Raw genomic sequence first — 14,204 nt, 5'->3', positions numbered from 1 at the left:
ATGACATATAACTATCTTTTATATCTGAAGCTGAGAATGAGCCTGTTTGTTTAAATATTAATGTTTGTTTATCTGTCCGTCATATTTTAATTGAGTGTCCATATTTTAATAGCTATGACTTGCCTCTCGACCGTTTAATCGGAAGAGAGGTCAATTGTAATTTATTTTATTATTTAAGAGAGATTGGCTTTTATTACCTAATGTAATTCGTTTTGACGATTGTGTCTTGGATTTTAATGTCTGCTTTTACCTTGTTTTTATATGACTGCATCCTCTGGATTTGTTACATTTGTCCACTTGTTTTTATTTATTGTATTTTAATTTCATAATTTTTGATCATCCACCTTGTGTTTGGCGCGTCATAATCACCTTTGGTTTTGCGCCAAAAACCCCACTCACTCACTCTTAGGAATTCTTTGCTTCTTCCTTGATGATTCTTTATTAAAACCTTTTATCTGTAGGTAGCTTTTGCGAGCATTGCCATAGTAATTAAACCTTGAGATGTCTTTTGGATCTCAAACATTTCGTATCTGCATTTAGCTATCATTTTTATTAATTTATCCATACTTTTGCCCCATCGTTGCTTAATTCTCTGAAAAATCAGAATGATTAAAATCCAAAATTTAATAATTTGCATTTATTTAAATGACCTTCGTAAACTTTCAAACAAATTTGTTAATCTTTCTCTGCCTTTTATAACAACACATATGAGTATATTCTTATAAGTATGGGCGTGTACTCCTCTTGCTTCTGACCAAGGACCAAGGCGTTTGAATTACGGAGTACCTTTGCAATTAAATGCAATTACCTCCACATCTTCGTTCAGAAAAATGAAATAAATAAGAGAAAAGCAGTAGCTAAAGTAATCGAAAGAAGCAGATTAGCTAAAATTCAAGAATCGTTGAGAGTCCTCTTGTTTGGACACAGGAGGAGAGAAAAAGCATTGATCACAATTGAAGGCGATTAGCCCCCCGTCGCGAGTCAACTGCTTGCGCTCGGATACAATGGAGAGGCAACCGGAACGCAGAGAGCGTGAATGGTTGCCATGGAGACGAGTCAGCTGATGGAGAGAGGTGCGGTAAGCCGGGCCTCGGGAAAGGTAAGATACTGCATTCAAGCTATGAGCTAAGAGTCTTGGGATGGTCGGGGTGGGGGAACGAGGTCATTGACCGAAGAAGGCGAAAGAGTCGAAAAAGCGGTTGCTGAGAGAGAGAATTAAAGATTAAAACCGAAGGGTGAATTTGGTAGAAATGAAGCTTGTATTGCAGAAATGAAGCTTGAGTTTCAAGTTGAATTATGATAAAATTCTGGAGCAGATGATTTCTAAGGATTATAGAAGTTAATGATATTTTTAAAATTAAATTCTTATAGATTTATTTTTATTGAAGTCATGTACTGAATTTTAATTCAGTATAAATTAAATACTATTGCGTATTATAGGCGTCTGGCGGAAAAGGTCTTGGCAAGGGTGGGTATAAATATTAAATAGCAGCACGGTGGTGGTTACGCGTAAACTTATGCCAGATTAAGTCTGGGGGGTAAAAACAGTTGCTTCTGTGGTTACTTAGGGTGTCAAGAAATTTTTCTGCAAAACGCAATGTTCTTCGATGACAATAAAGTTGACATTAAAAAATTAGTAATAATAAATAATTAATAATAAGTATTTTGATAGCAAATAATTGTTCCTATTTTCATATACAAATTATTGACTAACAAAGTCTTTTTTTGCCTCGCAGCTAAGTACATCATTGCTTGTCTAAATAGGAAGAGAGAAAGGATTTTATTAAAAACAGAATATTCACTAAACGTGTAAGTTTAGCTGAAATTTATACATACATATTTCATCTCCGATACTGTTGCATTACAGCAATTTGAAATGTGTACGTGAGCACGTTTCCATATTTTTAATTGCATCGAGAGCCGTGCTACTTATTTGCTTCATGCCAGTTTTTGCTGATTACGAAATAGCTGTCATCTAATAATAGACACTCTCCTGTGTCTCACAGAGAACTGGGTAATTTATAATATTTTAATCTTTTAAGACTTTTGATGATAAAACTTTATTTATATTTTTATAAGAGAACTTTAGTCATATTTTAAGTTTTATTTGATTTTCTCTTGATTAATTGATGCACTGGTAGTTTTGGTAAGAGGGGTTATTACTTACTTCATTTTTTTAATTGGATTCTTCTGTTTTCACTCAATTCTGTTAATTTAATTCAATTTTCCCTTTTTTCCTTTAATGTAAAATGTCTTTAGTTTTGACTAATTCTGACGTTACATAAACTACAAACCATGATAAAAATTTTACATAATTTCGCTGGGGGTAAATTCAATAATTAAGAATTATTAACATTGAATTTTCAGACTTACAGTTGCCTGAAAACGCTTGACTTTTGACACGATAAATAAGGATGCAAAATTAAATAAGATTTAGAATATATGCACCATCACAATTTTTCCCATGTTGACATTTTCATGGAATATCGAATTCTAGTCCCCCCTTTTTTTTCTTTTTTTTAAACATCTGTTACCGCAATTACAAGACTAAACTGAAAATACTTAAATAGTAAAACATCTAGCTCGATGACAGCTATGGAGAAGTATAAAATACGGCACAAAAACATTTTGAAACTTAACGTATCTCCCCCCGGTTGAATTTTCAGGTTCAGGACCAAGGCATTTGGATTACGGAGTACATTTGCAATTAATTGCAATTACCTCCACGTCATCGTTCATAAAAATGAAATAAATAAGAGAGAAGCAGTCGCTAAAGTAGATGAAAGAGCAGATAAGCTGAAGTCAGGAGTCGCTTAACAAAGAGAAGGCAACCGGGACGCGAGGACCCTGGATGGTTGCCATGGGGACAAAACAGCTGATGGAGTGAGGCGCAGTTGAAGGAAAACCGGTCCCCGGTAAGGTAAGGTATTGAATCCAAGCGTATAGCTAAGAGCTTTGGGGTGGTCGGAGCGGGGACAAAAGGGGTCACTGACCGACGAAGGAGAAAGAGGCGAAAAGCGCGGTTGCGGAGTGTTCGAAGCTAAGTTAAATGGCGGATAACTGGAGCAAGCTATGAGCGGCGAAGAACCGTAGGGAGAATGAATACGAAGTAATGCGTGTTTCGCGAGTTTAATTTAATATTAAATCTGCAGTGCAGCTCAGTGTTTCAGTGTTCAGCTGTGTGTATGCAGTGAAAAGTATTTATTTAGGATAAGTAAATTAGCAATTTAAGTAATTAAATTAAATATTATTTAAAGTAAAAATTTGATGAAGTCTGGCAGATAAGGTCTTGGCAAGGGCAGGTATGAATATTAATAGTGCAGCACGGGGATGTATTCGCGAAAAACGAAGCCAGATTAGGTCTGGGGCGGTAAGATCAGTTAAGAGTAGCCGGGTTAGGCCCGTGAAGTACTTGTGAAATTTTCCAGATTAGTTTCCCCGGTCAAGCAGGCAAACCCTTTTAGGCTTCCTAGGGAAGTTGTTATAGGATCTGTCCATGACAGCCCTAGGTCGCTTGGCAGAGCTGGGTTCTGCCGGATTATAAGCAGGAATGGCATGCAAGACCGGGTTGCTAATCTGTTCAATACGTTGAAAGAATTTAGCCGAAACATGCTTGAAAAAAGCATCTAGGGGAGGAATTTTGAGATCAAAATGTATTATTTCATTACGAATATACCAGTGAGCATTAGTAAGGATGCGAAGCGTGACGTTTTGAAAAACCTGGATCTTCTTAAGATGAGAGTTGGCTGCAGTTGGCCCAGATTGGAGCTGCATAGGTGAGAACAGGCATGATGGTACTTGAATATAGGGGAACTCCGGAGGGAGAGGTGTCTGGATCTTGAGTTGCATAAGTTGGGATCTGCATAAGTTGGGATCGAGTGCTCTTGGCTTTGGCTATTGTGTAGGAGATATGAACGCCCCAGATGAGCTTCGCATCCAAATAAACTCCAAGATATTTGTAGTAGTCCATCCAAGGTACATTTTCATTGTAGAGCTTGAGTGGCTGAAGTTGACTGTGAACATTCCTTTTTCTGGAGAAGAAGACTGTAGCAGCACTTTTTGCAACATTAATTTTGATCTTCCAGTCAACGAGCCAGGACTCTAAATCTGACAGGTATTGCTGGAGATGATGTAATGTATGGTGGAGAGTTGAATGTTGTGAAATAATGGCAGTGTCGTCTGCATAAAGTGCTAGATCGACAGTAGGTAATTGTGGGATGTCATTAACATACAGGTTGAATGAATAAATATGCACTAATTATTCCTCCCTGCGGGACACCGGCCAGGATAGGACGGGGGAAAGAGAGAGAATTTTTAACTTTGACACAAAATGTCTATTACTTAGATAAGAGTGCATTAGTCGCACAAAGTCAGCCGAAAAACCAAGCTTGTAAATAATGCTGATGTGCCAACACCTGTCGAATGCTTTAGCTACGTCTAAATAGACGATTGCTGTAGGCATTCCATTGCGAGCACCCGCATGAATGATTTCCACTACTCTCAGCAGCTGGACCTGAGTGGAGTGTTTAGCACGAAATCCGAGTTGCTGTGGAATAATGATATTTCGGTTTCGGCAGAAATCTTTCAGGTGTCTAAGCAATATAGTTTCGTAAAGTTTACTAAATGAAGACAGGAGGCTGATCGGCCTGTAATTTTGAGGGACTTTGGGGTCCGAAGCAGGTTTTAGAATTGGAATGACACAAGCATTCTTCCAGCCAGTAGGATAGTATTTTAGCCTTAGCATAGTGTTGAACAAAAATGCTAGGTAAAATATGAATTTAACAGGGAGGTTTTTAATCATGCGATTATTGATGTTATCCAGACCTGGTGCCTTTTTGGGGTTAAATCACGTATAACATACGCTATTTCAGACATTGTTGTTTTTATGGGTTCTCCTGAGTCAGGAGCTGAGGAGAGAAAATTGTCAACCTGTATTTGGACTTCTCACGCATGTGGAGTGCAGGTATCGAACAGAGGTCCAGTATTAGGTGAAAATTGTTCCTGTAGACTGTCTGCAAGGCGTTCAGCCTTGTCGGTGTCAGTGATTGCCATTCGGTCATTGACCGTGCCCATTAGGGAAGGGATGTCTGATTTTGGTTTGCGTAGCCGAGCGCTAGCTTCCCAGAGGCTATTATTAGTGGTATTTAAGGACTTAAGATAGTTATTGAATTTATCATTTGAATACCTTTTGATGTCAGATTTAATCTCGTTCTGGAGTCTTCGTAGTTGGGTTCTGGTAGTTTCAACTCGGGTTCTTTGCCAATCTCTACGAAGATGATTTTTGATTTTGATTTTTTCTTTAATATTAGCTGGGAGTTCGGAATAGTTTGGTCTAAATTTAGGAAATGAGGCCGCATCAAATGTACTTTTGATTGTGCTAGTTAGTTGCTCGATAGAGTTATCAACATCATGATTATTGCTAATTTTGAGGGAGGGTAAATTTTTAGAATTCAAAATATGCCGGAAACTGCCCCAATTCGTGGAGACTTGCGCAGTTAGATTTTAATTAATTTTGATACAGTTTAGGGTGAGGTGAACCGGGTAGTGGTCGCTTGACAATTCCGGAATCACTTGTACCGAATGAGCTAATGCTATGTTTTTGAACAGAGCCAAATCAATAATGGATGGAGCACCTATGCCACCAGGGAACTGATAATGCGTAGGTACTCCTGGCGCAACAATTTGGATGTGGGCGCTCTGAGCCCAATTTTTAAGCTTATCGCCATAGTTGTTGGCAGTGACGCAATCCCAATTTCTATGACGGACATTAAAATCTCCTGCAATAATCATATTATTTAGGACTCCGCTAAGTTTTTTTGAGATCAGGGATAAAATTAGGTCCCTTTCTCGGAGGCATATAGCAGGACGCTATTGCTATAGGGGGTAAATTTTGAATATAAATTTGGACGATAAAGGCTTCAAGAGCCTCCATGCGCGGAGTTGTACTGTGTTTCACAGTGCGTTTTACATAAATAGCAGTGCCGCCACTAGCGCGAATAGCGTCACTGTTGCTAGCCGCTCTATCATTGCGGTAGCAGATAGAATTAGGAATATTGGCGCTACGTTCGTCGACCAGATGAGTTTACTGAACAAGGAAGAAGTCCACAGCATGCTCACTGATATAATCCCGTAATTCATGAGTTTTTGGAAGAACGCCGTTTGCATTCCAGAATCCGATGAGGAGGTCTTCTCTATTTGGGTCGTTGAATGTAGATCTTTAAGAGGTGAGAGCACAATAACTCTCAAATATAAAAAACGCTCTCTCAGGACCTGTAGAGGCAGTACGAAGATGAAGTAGAGCCTTCAGCTAGAAGTAGCCTCTGGTCTATGCCGAATTCCCGGGAGATTTGGAAAACACTCCTGAGAGTATCAGTACAGGAGTTGTCGTCGGGTACCGCAGGTTGGGCTAGAAACTGGGCAGGTGGCTTCTCCGGTGCAGGAACAGGCGCTGGAAATGGAGCAGATGTTGGTTGAGTAGTTTTACTAGCATTAACGGACGTTCTTCCGGGATTAGTATGCTCGTTCGCTACTATAGAAGAGAAAATAAGGGGGCCGTGCTGCTAAATGGAGTTGGAGCGGGAGGGGGTACAAAATTTTGTTTCCCGGCACCTTGGGATTTCGAAATGGGGTTAGAAGGTTCCCTCTGTTTCTTATTTTTATTAGAAGGATGTCCTGGGCAGTAATGCTAGTTGGCGGCATGTCCTCCAAGCAGTTGGCACATGTGTTGGGCTCGTCAAATGGCTTGGGGCAGTCCCGGGCAAAATGAGGTCCAGCACACCGCAGACATCGAACAGGAAGCGTGCATACGGCACTGGAGTGGAAGAAGCCCTGGCATCTTCAGCCAGGTTCAGGATGACTGCATAGAAAGCGAAGAACATTTGGAAATTGGAGGTCGATAAAGTACAGTTGATGTTTTTACTTCAATAACTCGAACGACTCTGCCTTTTCCGATAAAACCTTCTGTGAGTCTTTCAAGATTCCATTTTAACGAAGGAAGAGAATCCTCTTTGAGATACACTAATTCATTCACTTGGATATTTTTAAGTCCGCTTTTCCCGACGTTACGTATGATTCAGATATTCTTTTTGCCATGTTTTTGCCAAAACTGATTAAGAAGTTGCCGAATCGAATGCCGTCTTGACTTTAAGCAAAGATACTTTTTTGGAGCTTCCTCAGGAAAGGACATCACAGGTGCACCTATTAAAAATGTCCTGGGGTAAGAGGTTCTAAATCTTGAGGATATGAAGAAAGAGGAGTCAGTGACCTGGAATTAAGATAAGCTTCAATCTGTATTAGAGTGTTAAAGTCCTCAAAAATTGCTTACTGATAGATAGCTGACTTGCAGAATTTAAAGAAATATTGCTTCGCAGATTTGATTACAGGCTCCCACAATCCTCCGAAATGTGAGCTAAAGGTGGGATAAAATGTCATATTTTTGAGCAGCAACGTATTGAATTTTATGAAAATTCAGAAGCATTGGTTACTCTGTAGAGACATTAGGTTAATTGTAGAGGCAGAAAAGATGAAAAATAGCAAACGCCTTCGCCGGAAATCGAATCACGGACCTCTGGAATACCGGCCCAGTGTGCAGAACCGCTACATCACGAAGGCACTCTAGGAAAGTGGGAGACATACCTTATATACTCCCCTTTTTAAAGGGTGACTAGGGTTTTAGGGGACCTAGTCGTCAAATCCTGGGTGCGGAGAATCATCATCCACAACCCTTTTAGTTCGGGCGCCACTTATAGAGACATTAGGTTAATTGTAGAGGCAGAAAAGATGAAAAATAGCAAACGCCTTTGCCGGGAATCGAACCACGGACCTCTGGAATACCGGCCCAGTGTGCAGAACCGCTACACCACGAAGGCACTCTAGGAAACTAGGAGAAATACCTTGTAACTCTTTCATATAGGTTGCTGCTCCTCAAGAATTCGTTGCGTTATCTGAATACAAATTTTACTGGTTTTCCACGTCTGGAGATAAGCCGTCTTAAAGCCCCTAGAAAGGCATCTATTGATAAATCTTAACAACCTCGAGGTGAATTGTTTTAATGGCAAAGCAAATAAAAAGAGCAATTTAAGATTTAATTTTTACTCCACTGCGAATCAGATTAGGTTTTGTTATGAATAGTCCAACGTTAAGTAATGCTCTGCCAGCACTATATCTACTAGAAGGCAGGTTTCAGATGATGGTATTGCATGTCTACGACTTCAGCCGTGAGCAAGTCAAACATTTAGATAGAAATCGTCGAAATGCGTCTCTTCCAGAAGGTATCGAATACTTTTAACGGATACAACATAAAATAAGTTCAGGACCACTATGTAATGAATTTTGTGATAATATTGTACTAGTAAAGTAGTAAAACGGTGATTCTTTGGTATAAGAGTTTGATGTTTATGATTGATCTAAGTTTGAGTTTGTTAATCGTCCTCCTACTCTAATAATTCCATTTTCATAAAGGAAAATATTCATTGGAATCACTTTGCGGTTTGGGGACAAGAGCAGTCCCTTTTTTAAATAGTTGTACTCAAGCTTGAATTCTGATTTTTGAATGAGCTCTACTTTAGATTTAATGCTTCTTCATGTTCTCCATGTGATAATACACCTTTGATTCTTTTACTATGAGCTTGTGTTTTACAATTTCTGGTGAATCGTATACGCCATGAGATTATTCTAATGCATTTTGACAATAATGAGTATTTCGAAATTATTTCTAACATATCAGTAACTTCAGGTGTACCTGAAATGGTGATGTTGACTGACAGAAACGATATCTTTTCGTCGGATCTGATATCAGCCGTGCATTCTTCCTGTGGATGTCTACACAGAGGGAGAATATTGTTACGGATTTTGTATTGACTTAACAATTCTTACTAGAATTGTAACTAAAATTGTTTTATTTTCTCGTGCAATGCAACGCGTGACAAGTTTTAAGAGAAAGCTACGCCGAAAAAGTAAAAATACAGGAGCACGCGCATTTAATAAATACATATCTCGTAATTTATATTTAAACTGAAAAAATGTAATTGACTACACTGTGTTAGCTGTGACAGTAATTCTTCTCTTTTGCTTTCGAGAAAACAGAAATTACCAGAATATTCTCGTGACTGATTAAAAAGCTTTAAAAAGACGGAGAGAAATATCTCAGTTCACTTGTTTACTAAGTTGTTATTATGGACTGTAGCGAATTCGCAGTGAGATCGGATTAGCTTTCTCTGTGCTTTGTATTGCGTTCAATTTAACGTTTTAGTAGTTTAAAATATAACTACTGTGTGATATTGTACCAATATCTTTGAGGTAAAACCCAGCGTTTTGTTACATTTCTTGTGATAAGAATAAATTTTACTAATTTTTTTTTATCGGACTTGTGCATTCAATCTGTTACGAACCCGTACGCAAGCAACAATATTATGCTGATAGAAGCATAGAAGGGCATATCACCAAAAAGTGTGACGTTTCAGTTTTGCTGTGGAAATATCTCTGCAGGCACAATATGCTGGATTTTCTTGAGTTTCACGTAATTTTATGAAGCTTCTTAAGTGGAGTCCTGAATTTCTGATATCCTATTAGCAACAAAACTTTTCCATCTTTGAGGAGATAACTAAGCCAATCTAAAATTATTTTTGAGTCCAAGTATAGAACAGTCTGATCAATGCGAATATTCTTCCTTAAGGATGTTGAAACAACTGTGTAGAGTTTAGATACAAAAAGAGCTGCACATAAATCAAATCTTGTTAATGTTATTGTCTTCGCCGGAGCAACTTTTGTTTTTGAAATAATCAACGAAACGTGGAATGTCCCATTTTCTAATTCTGATCTTAGATAAAACATTGCAGGATATGCATGTTCGGACACGTTGAAAAAGTCAAATAACTGACAGCCGTTTCTGAATATATCTTCCTTGTTAATTTTGCAGGACTAATTTCGATGGTTTAATTGCAAAACCATCGTCCTCAGCTGCCTAAGTGCAAATGAGCGAGATAAGATATTGTGATGAGGTAAGATAAGATACGAATGGCTGGACTAGTTAAGAAGTTAAGCTACTGTCGTCATTTATTGATGAAACAAGAAAACTAAATTTCCTTAAAGGCTGAAGGTAAAGATGGATTGGAATTAAGGTCTTTAACTAGAGCGGAAAGGTTTTTTTTGAATATGAAACACCTCTAGAAAATGTAATTCACCATATGAAGATGTTTTTTGAATAAAAGTGCGATTTTTCGGACCACGAGTGCTGGCAACATAGGACAGAAGTCCTAAGCCAGCATTTTAACATATGCTTTATGTTCTTTAACGCGAAATTTTAAAGCTCTAAGCTTGGCCAATGTAAATTAAGCCACACTGCAAGGAATGCTGTAAATACCACAGGAATTCGTATTCGGAATTGGGTCCTTTATAAAGACCTGATTTTGTACTAATCGATTATTTTTATCTTAAAAAACTCTATCTACCCTTCTGATTTCAATTCCCTGCCAGAATGCAAATTTAAATGACGTATATGCAAATTCTAAGTGAGTTCGAAAATAGTATTTAATTGACAGAGTATAAGAGTTCGGAATAGAAGAATGAGTTACTCCGAGAATAAGTTTATGCCGTGTGTTTGCCAAGTAGCTCTGTAGATGAAAATTTGTGCTAGCTACTTACATTATATTCATAATTTAGATTCGGTTCTGTTGTGTGCAGCCGATAAAGTAGTAGGAGCCAGTCATATAGTTGAAGTAGGAGCCAGTCATATAGTTAAAATTTAATTCATTCTGAATTTACATACTATTTATTCTGTGTTTAAGTTACTTAGCCACAAATGGTGTTTAGTTGTGAGCATCGAGTGTGTGCATGTTCTATTCAGTTTAGTTAAAATAAAAAGGTTGTTATAAACTTCGGTGGCAATCATCTGTTTTTCAAGGCATAGTGAAAATTCGCTATTTCGTCTTCAGTAGTATCTACATTTTATGCTTCCCAAAAGAACACGACTTTGCATCTTAAGTATGGAACTGGGAATTTTATTGATCCAAAAATTAAATTTCTGTAAAGTACGTGCAGTTTTATAGCTAATTGATCGAAAGAAAGGAATGACAATCGTATAATCTCCATTTGACATTCAAGAACATCTTTCTGTTCTAGTTAATGACCCTAATTCCAATCCATCTTTACCGTCAGCCTTTAAAGAAATTATGTTTAAGTTTTCTTGTTTCATCAATAAGATGGTGCCAGTTGGTTAAGTTGTGTCCAGCTATTCTTATCTTATTACGATATCTTATCTCATTCATGTACACTTAGGCAGCTGAGGAAGATTGTTCTGTAGTTAAACCATCGAAACTAGTCGAGTCCTGCAAAATTTACAAATATTACGCTGTATATTTTTATTTTACTTCTCCAATAATCAATATTCGACGAGTTATTTGTTATTAGTTAGGTTAACTAAACCTACTTTATTTACTAATGTGTCTATTCTTTGCTAAACAAAGCATGTTATATCTCATTACTTTCACGGAGAAACTCGTGCGGAGAGTGAAGGAAGATATTTCTCGTTTAAAGCTGCTGTTAGCCTTGCTAAGCCGTTTCTAAGGAGATTTATTAAAGTCTTGTTCTTTGTGCATTAATTACTTCATTGTACACAATCAAAATATAGCGTACACATTGAAAAAGACATTTTAGTCGCTCATATTTGTAGACTGAATTTATGCACGAAAGCTATTATGTGAAAAATTTTAAGACATTTACTGTTTCATTAAAAACGTTTTAAGTTACTGCATCTGACGATAATGATTCAATCATCAAAATCCCCGTCATATTACTGCCATTCATAGATACTGATTTTATTTCTTAATGAACACTGATTGAACTCCTTTTTAATTGAAGTATTTTCCCACAGAACTTTCCTACACAATTAGTGGTGAAAATTTGGTTAGCAATAAACTTTGAGCTGATACATATAATGGATTATACGAAGATGAAAAATTATGGACAGAAATCATTGTTAAAATGTATTTTCAAGTAATGTATAGTGCTGAAGCATAGCTGAACTATAAAAATAAATAAAACCCGAGAGAAAAATTTCATATTACGCTCACGTAATTATCTATCTTCCTTACCAAACGACTACGAATGAACAGGTCATATCTGTGTATAGAATATCCTCTCGTAGATTTAGAATTTTATAAGGTAATCTCTTACTTACCAATAGCTAAAAGAGCATGTCTGATGTTTCCACCGAATTCGGATTTGATAGCTTCTTCCATGAGATGCCCAGCTATTCTTTCGTACGCTGCTATTGTGGCTCGTAGTTGATTTTTGCTTCGAGTAGCAAGAATATTTATGAACAGATCTTCATCACTACCCCAGCTTTTCGATAAACCAGCCTTTAAAATAAAAAATGGAACATCACAAATTAATATACAAATCATGAAAATATATTATCATTCGTAACATTTTCAATTCTTGACAAATTTCTAACTGGCATTTCTGAAATGTTACTTTTTAACTCAGTGAAATATTCTGTTACCAGAAATGAATATTTCTTCCTATAAATGCCTAATTTTGATGAAAAAAAGCGACAAGGCATTTATCTACCAACACTTAAATTTTGCAAACAAAGTTTCACACAGCTATCTTCATTTTTCACTTTCTTCCTACTGAAGAAACATTTATGTTTTTTTAAAGGAAATGTATTATTCACTTTGATGAATTAGATAACGTCTAATGGTTACACAAAAGTATAATTGAGATGCTAAGTATGAAGACTGAGACATTTCTCATTTCCTTAGGTATATGTGACGTACAAATATTTTACATATATACACTTTGTGTTTCTCATGTGCGTCATTTCTTAATTAATGATTTTCATACGTTACTTATATAATGCTGTTGACACACGTATTTACATAACAGTGAAACTTAAAAATTAAATCTTCTGTCCGATAGAATTCAAATCATAACTTTAAATAGCTATTAATATAATACAATAATAGCACCCCCTGAAGGAAAAAAAATCCTATAACCGCTGAATTTACCATCTGTTACTTGAAGATACACCTCTTCTTTAAAGAATTTTTGAAAACTAGACTAAAATTTTGACTCGTCAACACTTTGCACCGGTTCAGTTGTATATGGTTTGTTAACTATGCTATGTTTAAATTTAAAAAAAAAAAAAAGGATTGACCGGCAGCTTTCTCTTAACTGGAAAATTCTCCAGCGAAGAAATTTTTGATTGTTATACATATTCTTCTTCAAACAGTATTTTCATGATATATTTGTATACATCTAGTAGACATACAGAAAATCTGACATCGTAGAACTGTATAAAATAATAGATGAATCTTACTTTGTTATATAAAAAAAAATTAGGAAAAGTTTTAAAAAACATCAGAATTACCAGTTTCTCTGATCGTAAGAGAAAATATTCCTGATTAGTAAATGATTCAAAGAAAATTAAACATAGGTATCTTGAGCATTATACTACTATATTACTCGATTCTACTGAGATATATTGTTCTTATTTTGCATTAAAGGTTCTCATTGTTTTGATAACCTAATTCTTGAAAGAATCTTCTTTCCATATTTAAACCTTCAAACAAATTTTTAATTTCTGGCTACGCCAAATGACTGAAGATGTAGCAAAGTATCAATGACATTATTACTATTTGAATGTGAAACAAGCAGTACATTTAAACAGCAAACATGCGCTTTTAGATATATACTATCATATTATTCCTAAATTGTCATGAAAAGAGCTGATTGCTTGAATCTTTGTTTAAAATGAGAACATTTAAAAATTGTTGAAAATTAATTCATGTGGAAGAAGTTATCTATTTAGCAACTGATTTATAAAAAAGATCATAAATGAAATAGTAATAAAATTATAAACATAAGGAAAGTAATACAGCAATAAGTCCCCTTTCCCCAAATGACTTGCTTAGCTATGATTCAATGTTAGAACAAAATTACAAACATGAATTAAAATAGAATTACAAATATTGAATCGGTTCAGACAGAATTTCATTTTACCGCCGTTAATTTAGCTTTTTTTATTTTTTCGATCTTTCTTATGTCCTTTTCATTTCTCTTTCTCATTTCAGAAATGTGCAAACGAAAGGAATAAGTATTTGAGCTCTAAAGAGGGTGTCAAAGTAGAATTGACTTCATTAGATTGTGAGTAGACTAGACATTAGCATCTCAAACGCATTTGCCTGTCAACATTGATTCTAGTT

At 36.3% G+C, this 14,204-nt stretch overlaps 1 protein-coding gene across 4 annotated transcripts in view; it reads right to left on the bottom strand.

The window, feature by feature from the left end:
• LOC118203924 (annexin A3-like) overlaps window positions 1-14,204 on the bottom strand; it is a 132,410-nt gene that overhangs the window by 20,059 nt on the left and 98,147 nt on the right. For all 4 annotated transcript variants that reach the window (XM_085807812.1, XM_085807809.1, XM_085807810.1 and 1 more), the window contains one exon: window positions 12,176-12,356. In XM_085807812.1, coding sequence (XP_085663938.1) covers window positions 12,176-12,356 — 181 coding nt within the window. The remainder of the gene's footprint in view (window positions 1-12,175; window positions 12,357-14,204) is intronic.

Source organism: Stegodyphus dumicola, chromosome X1 (assembly GCF_044657685.1).
Source record: "Stegodyphus dumicola isolate Sdum_Otavi_A_Nest chromosome X1, ASM4465768v1".
Classification (NCBI taxonomy): domain Eukaryota; kingdom Metazoa; phylum Arthropoda; class Arachnida; order Araneae; family Eresidae; genus Stegodyphus; species Stegodyphus dumicola.
The sequence above is the reverse complement of the archived record's forward strand: the minus strand, read 5'-3'. Positions and strand labels throughout refer to the sequence as shown.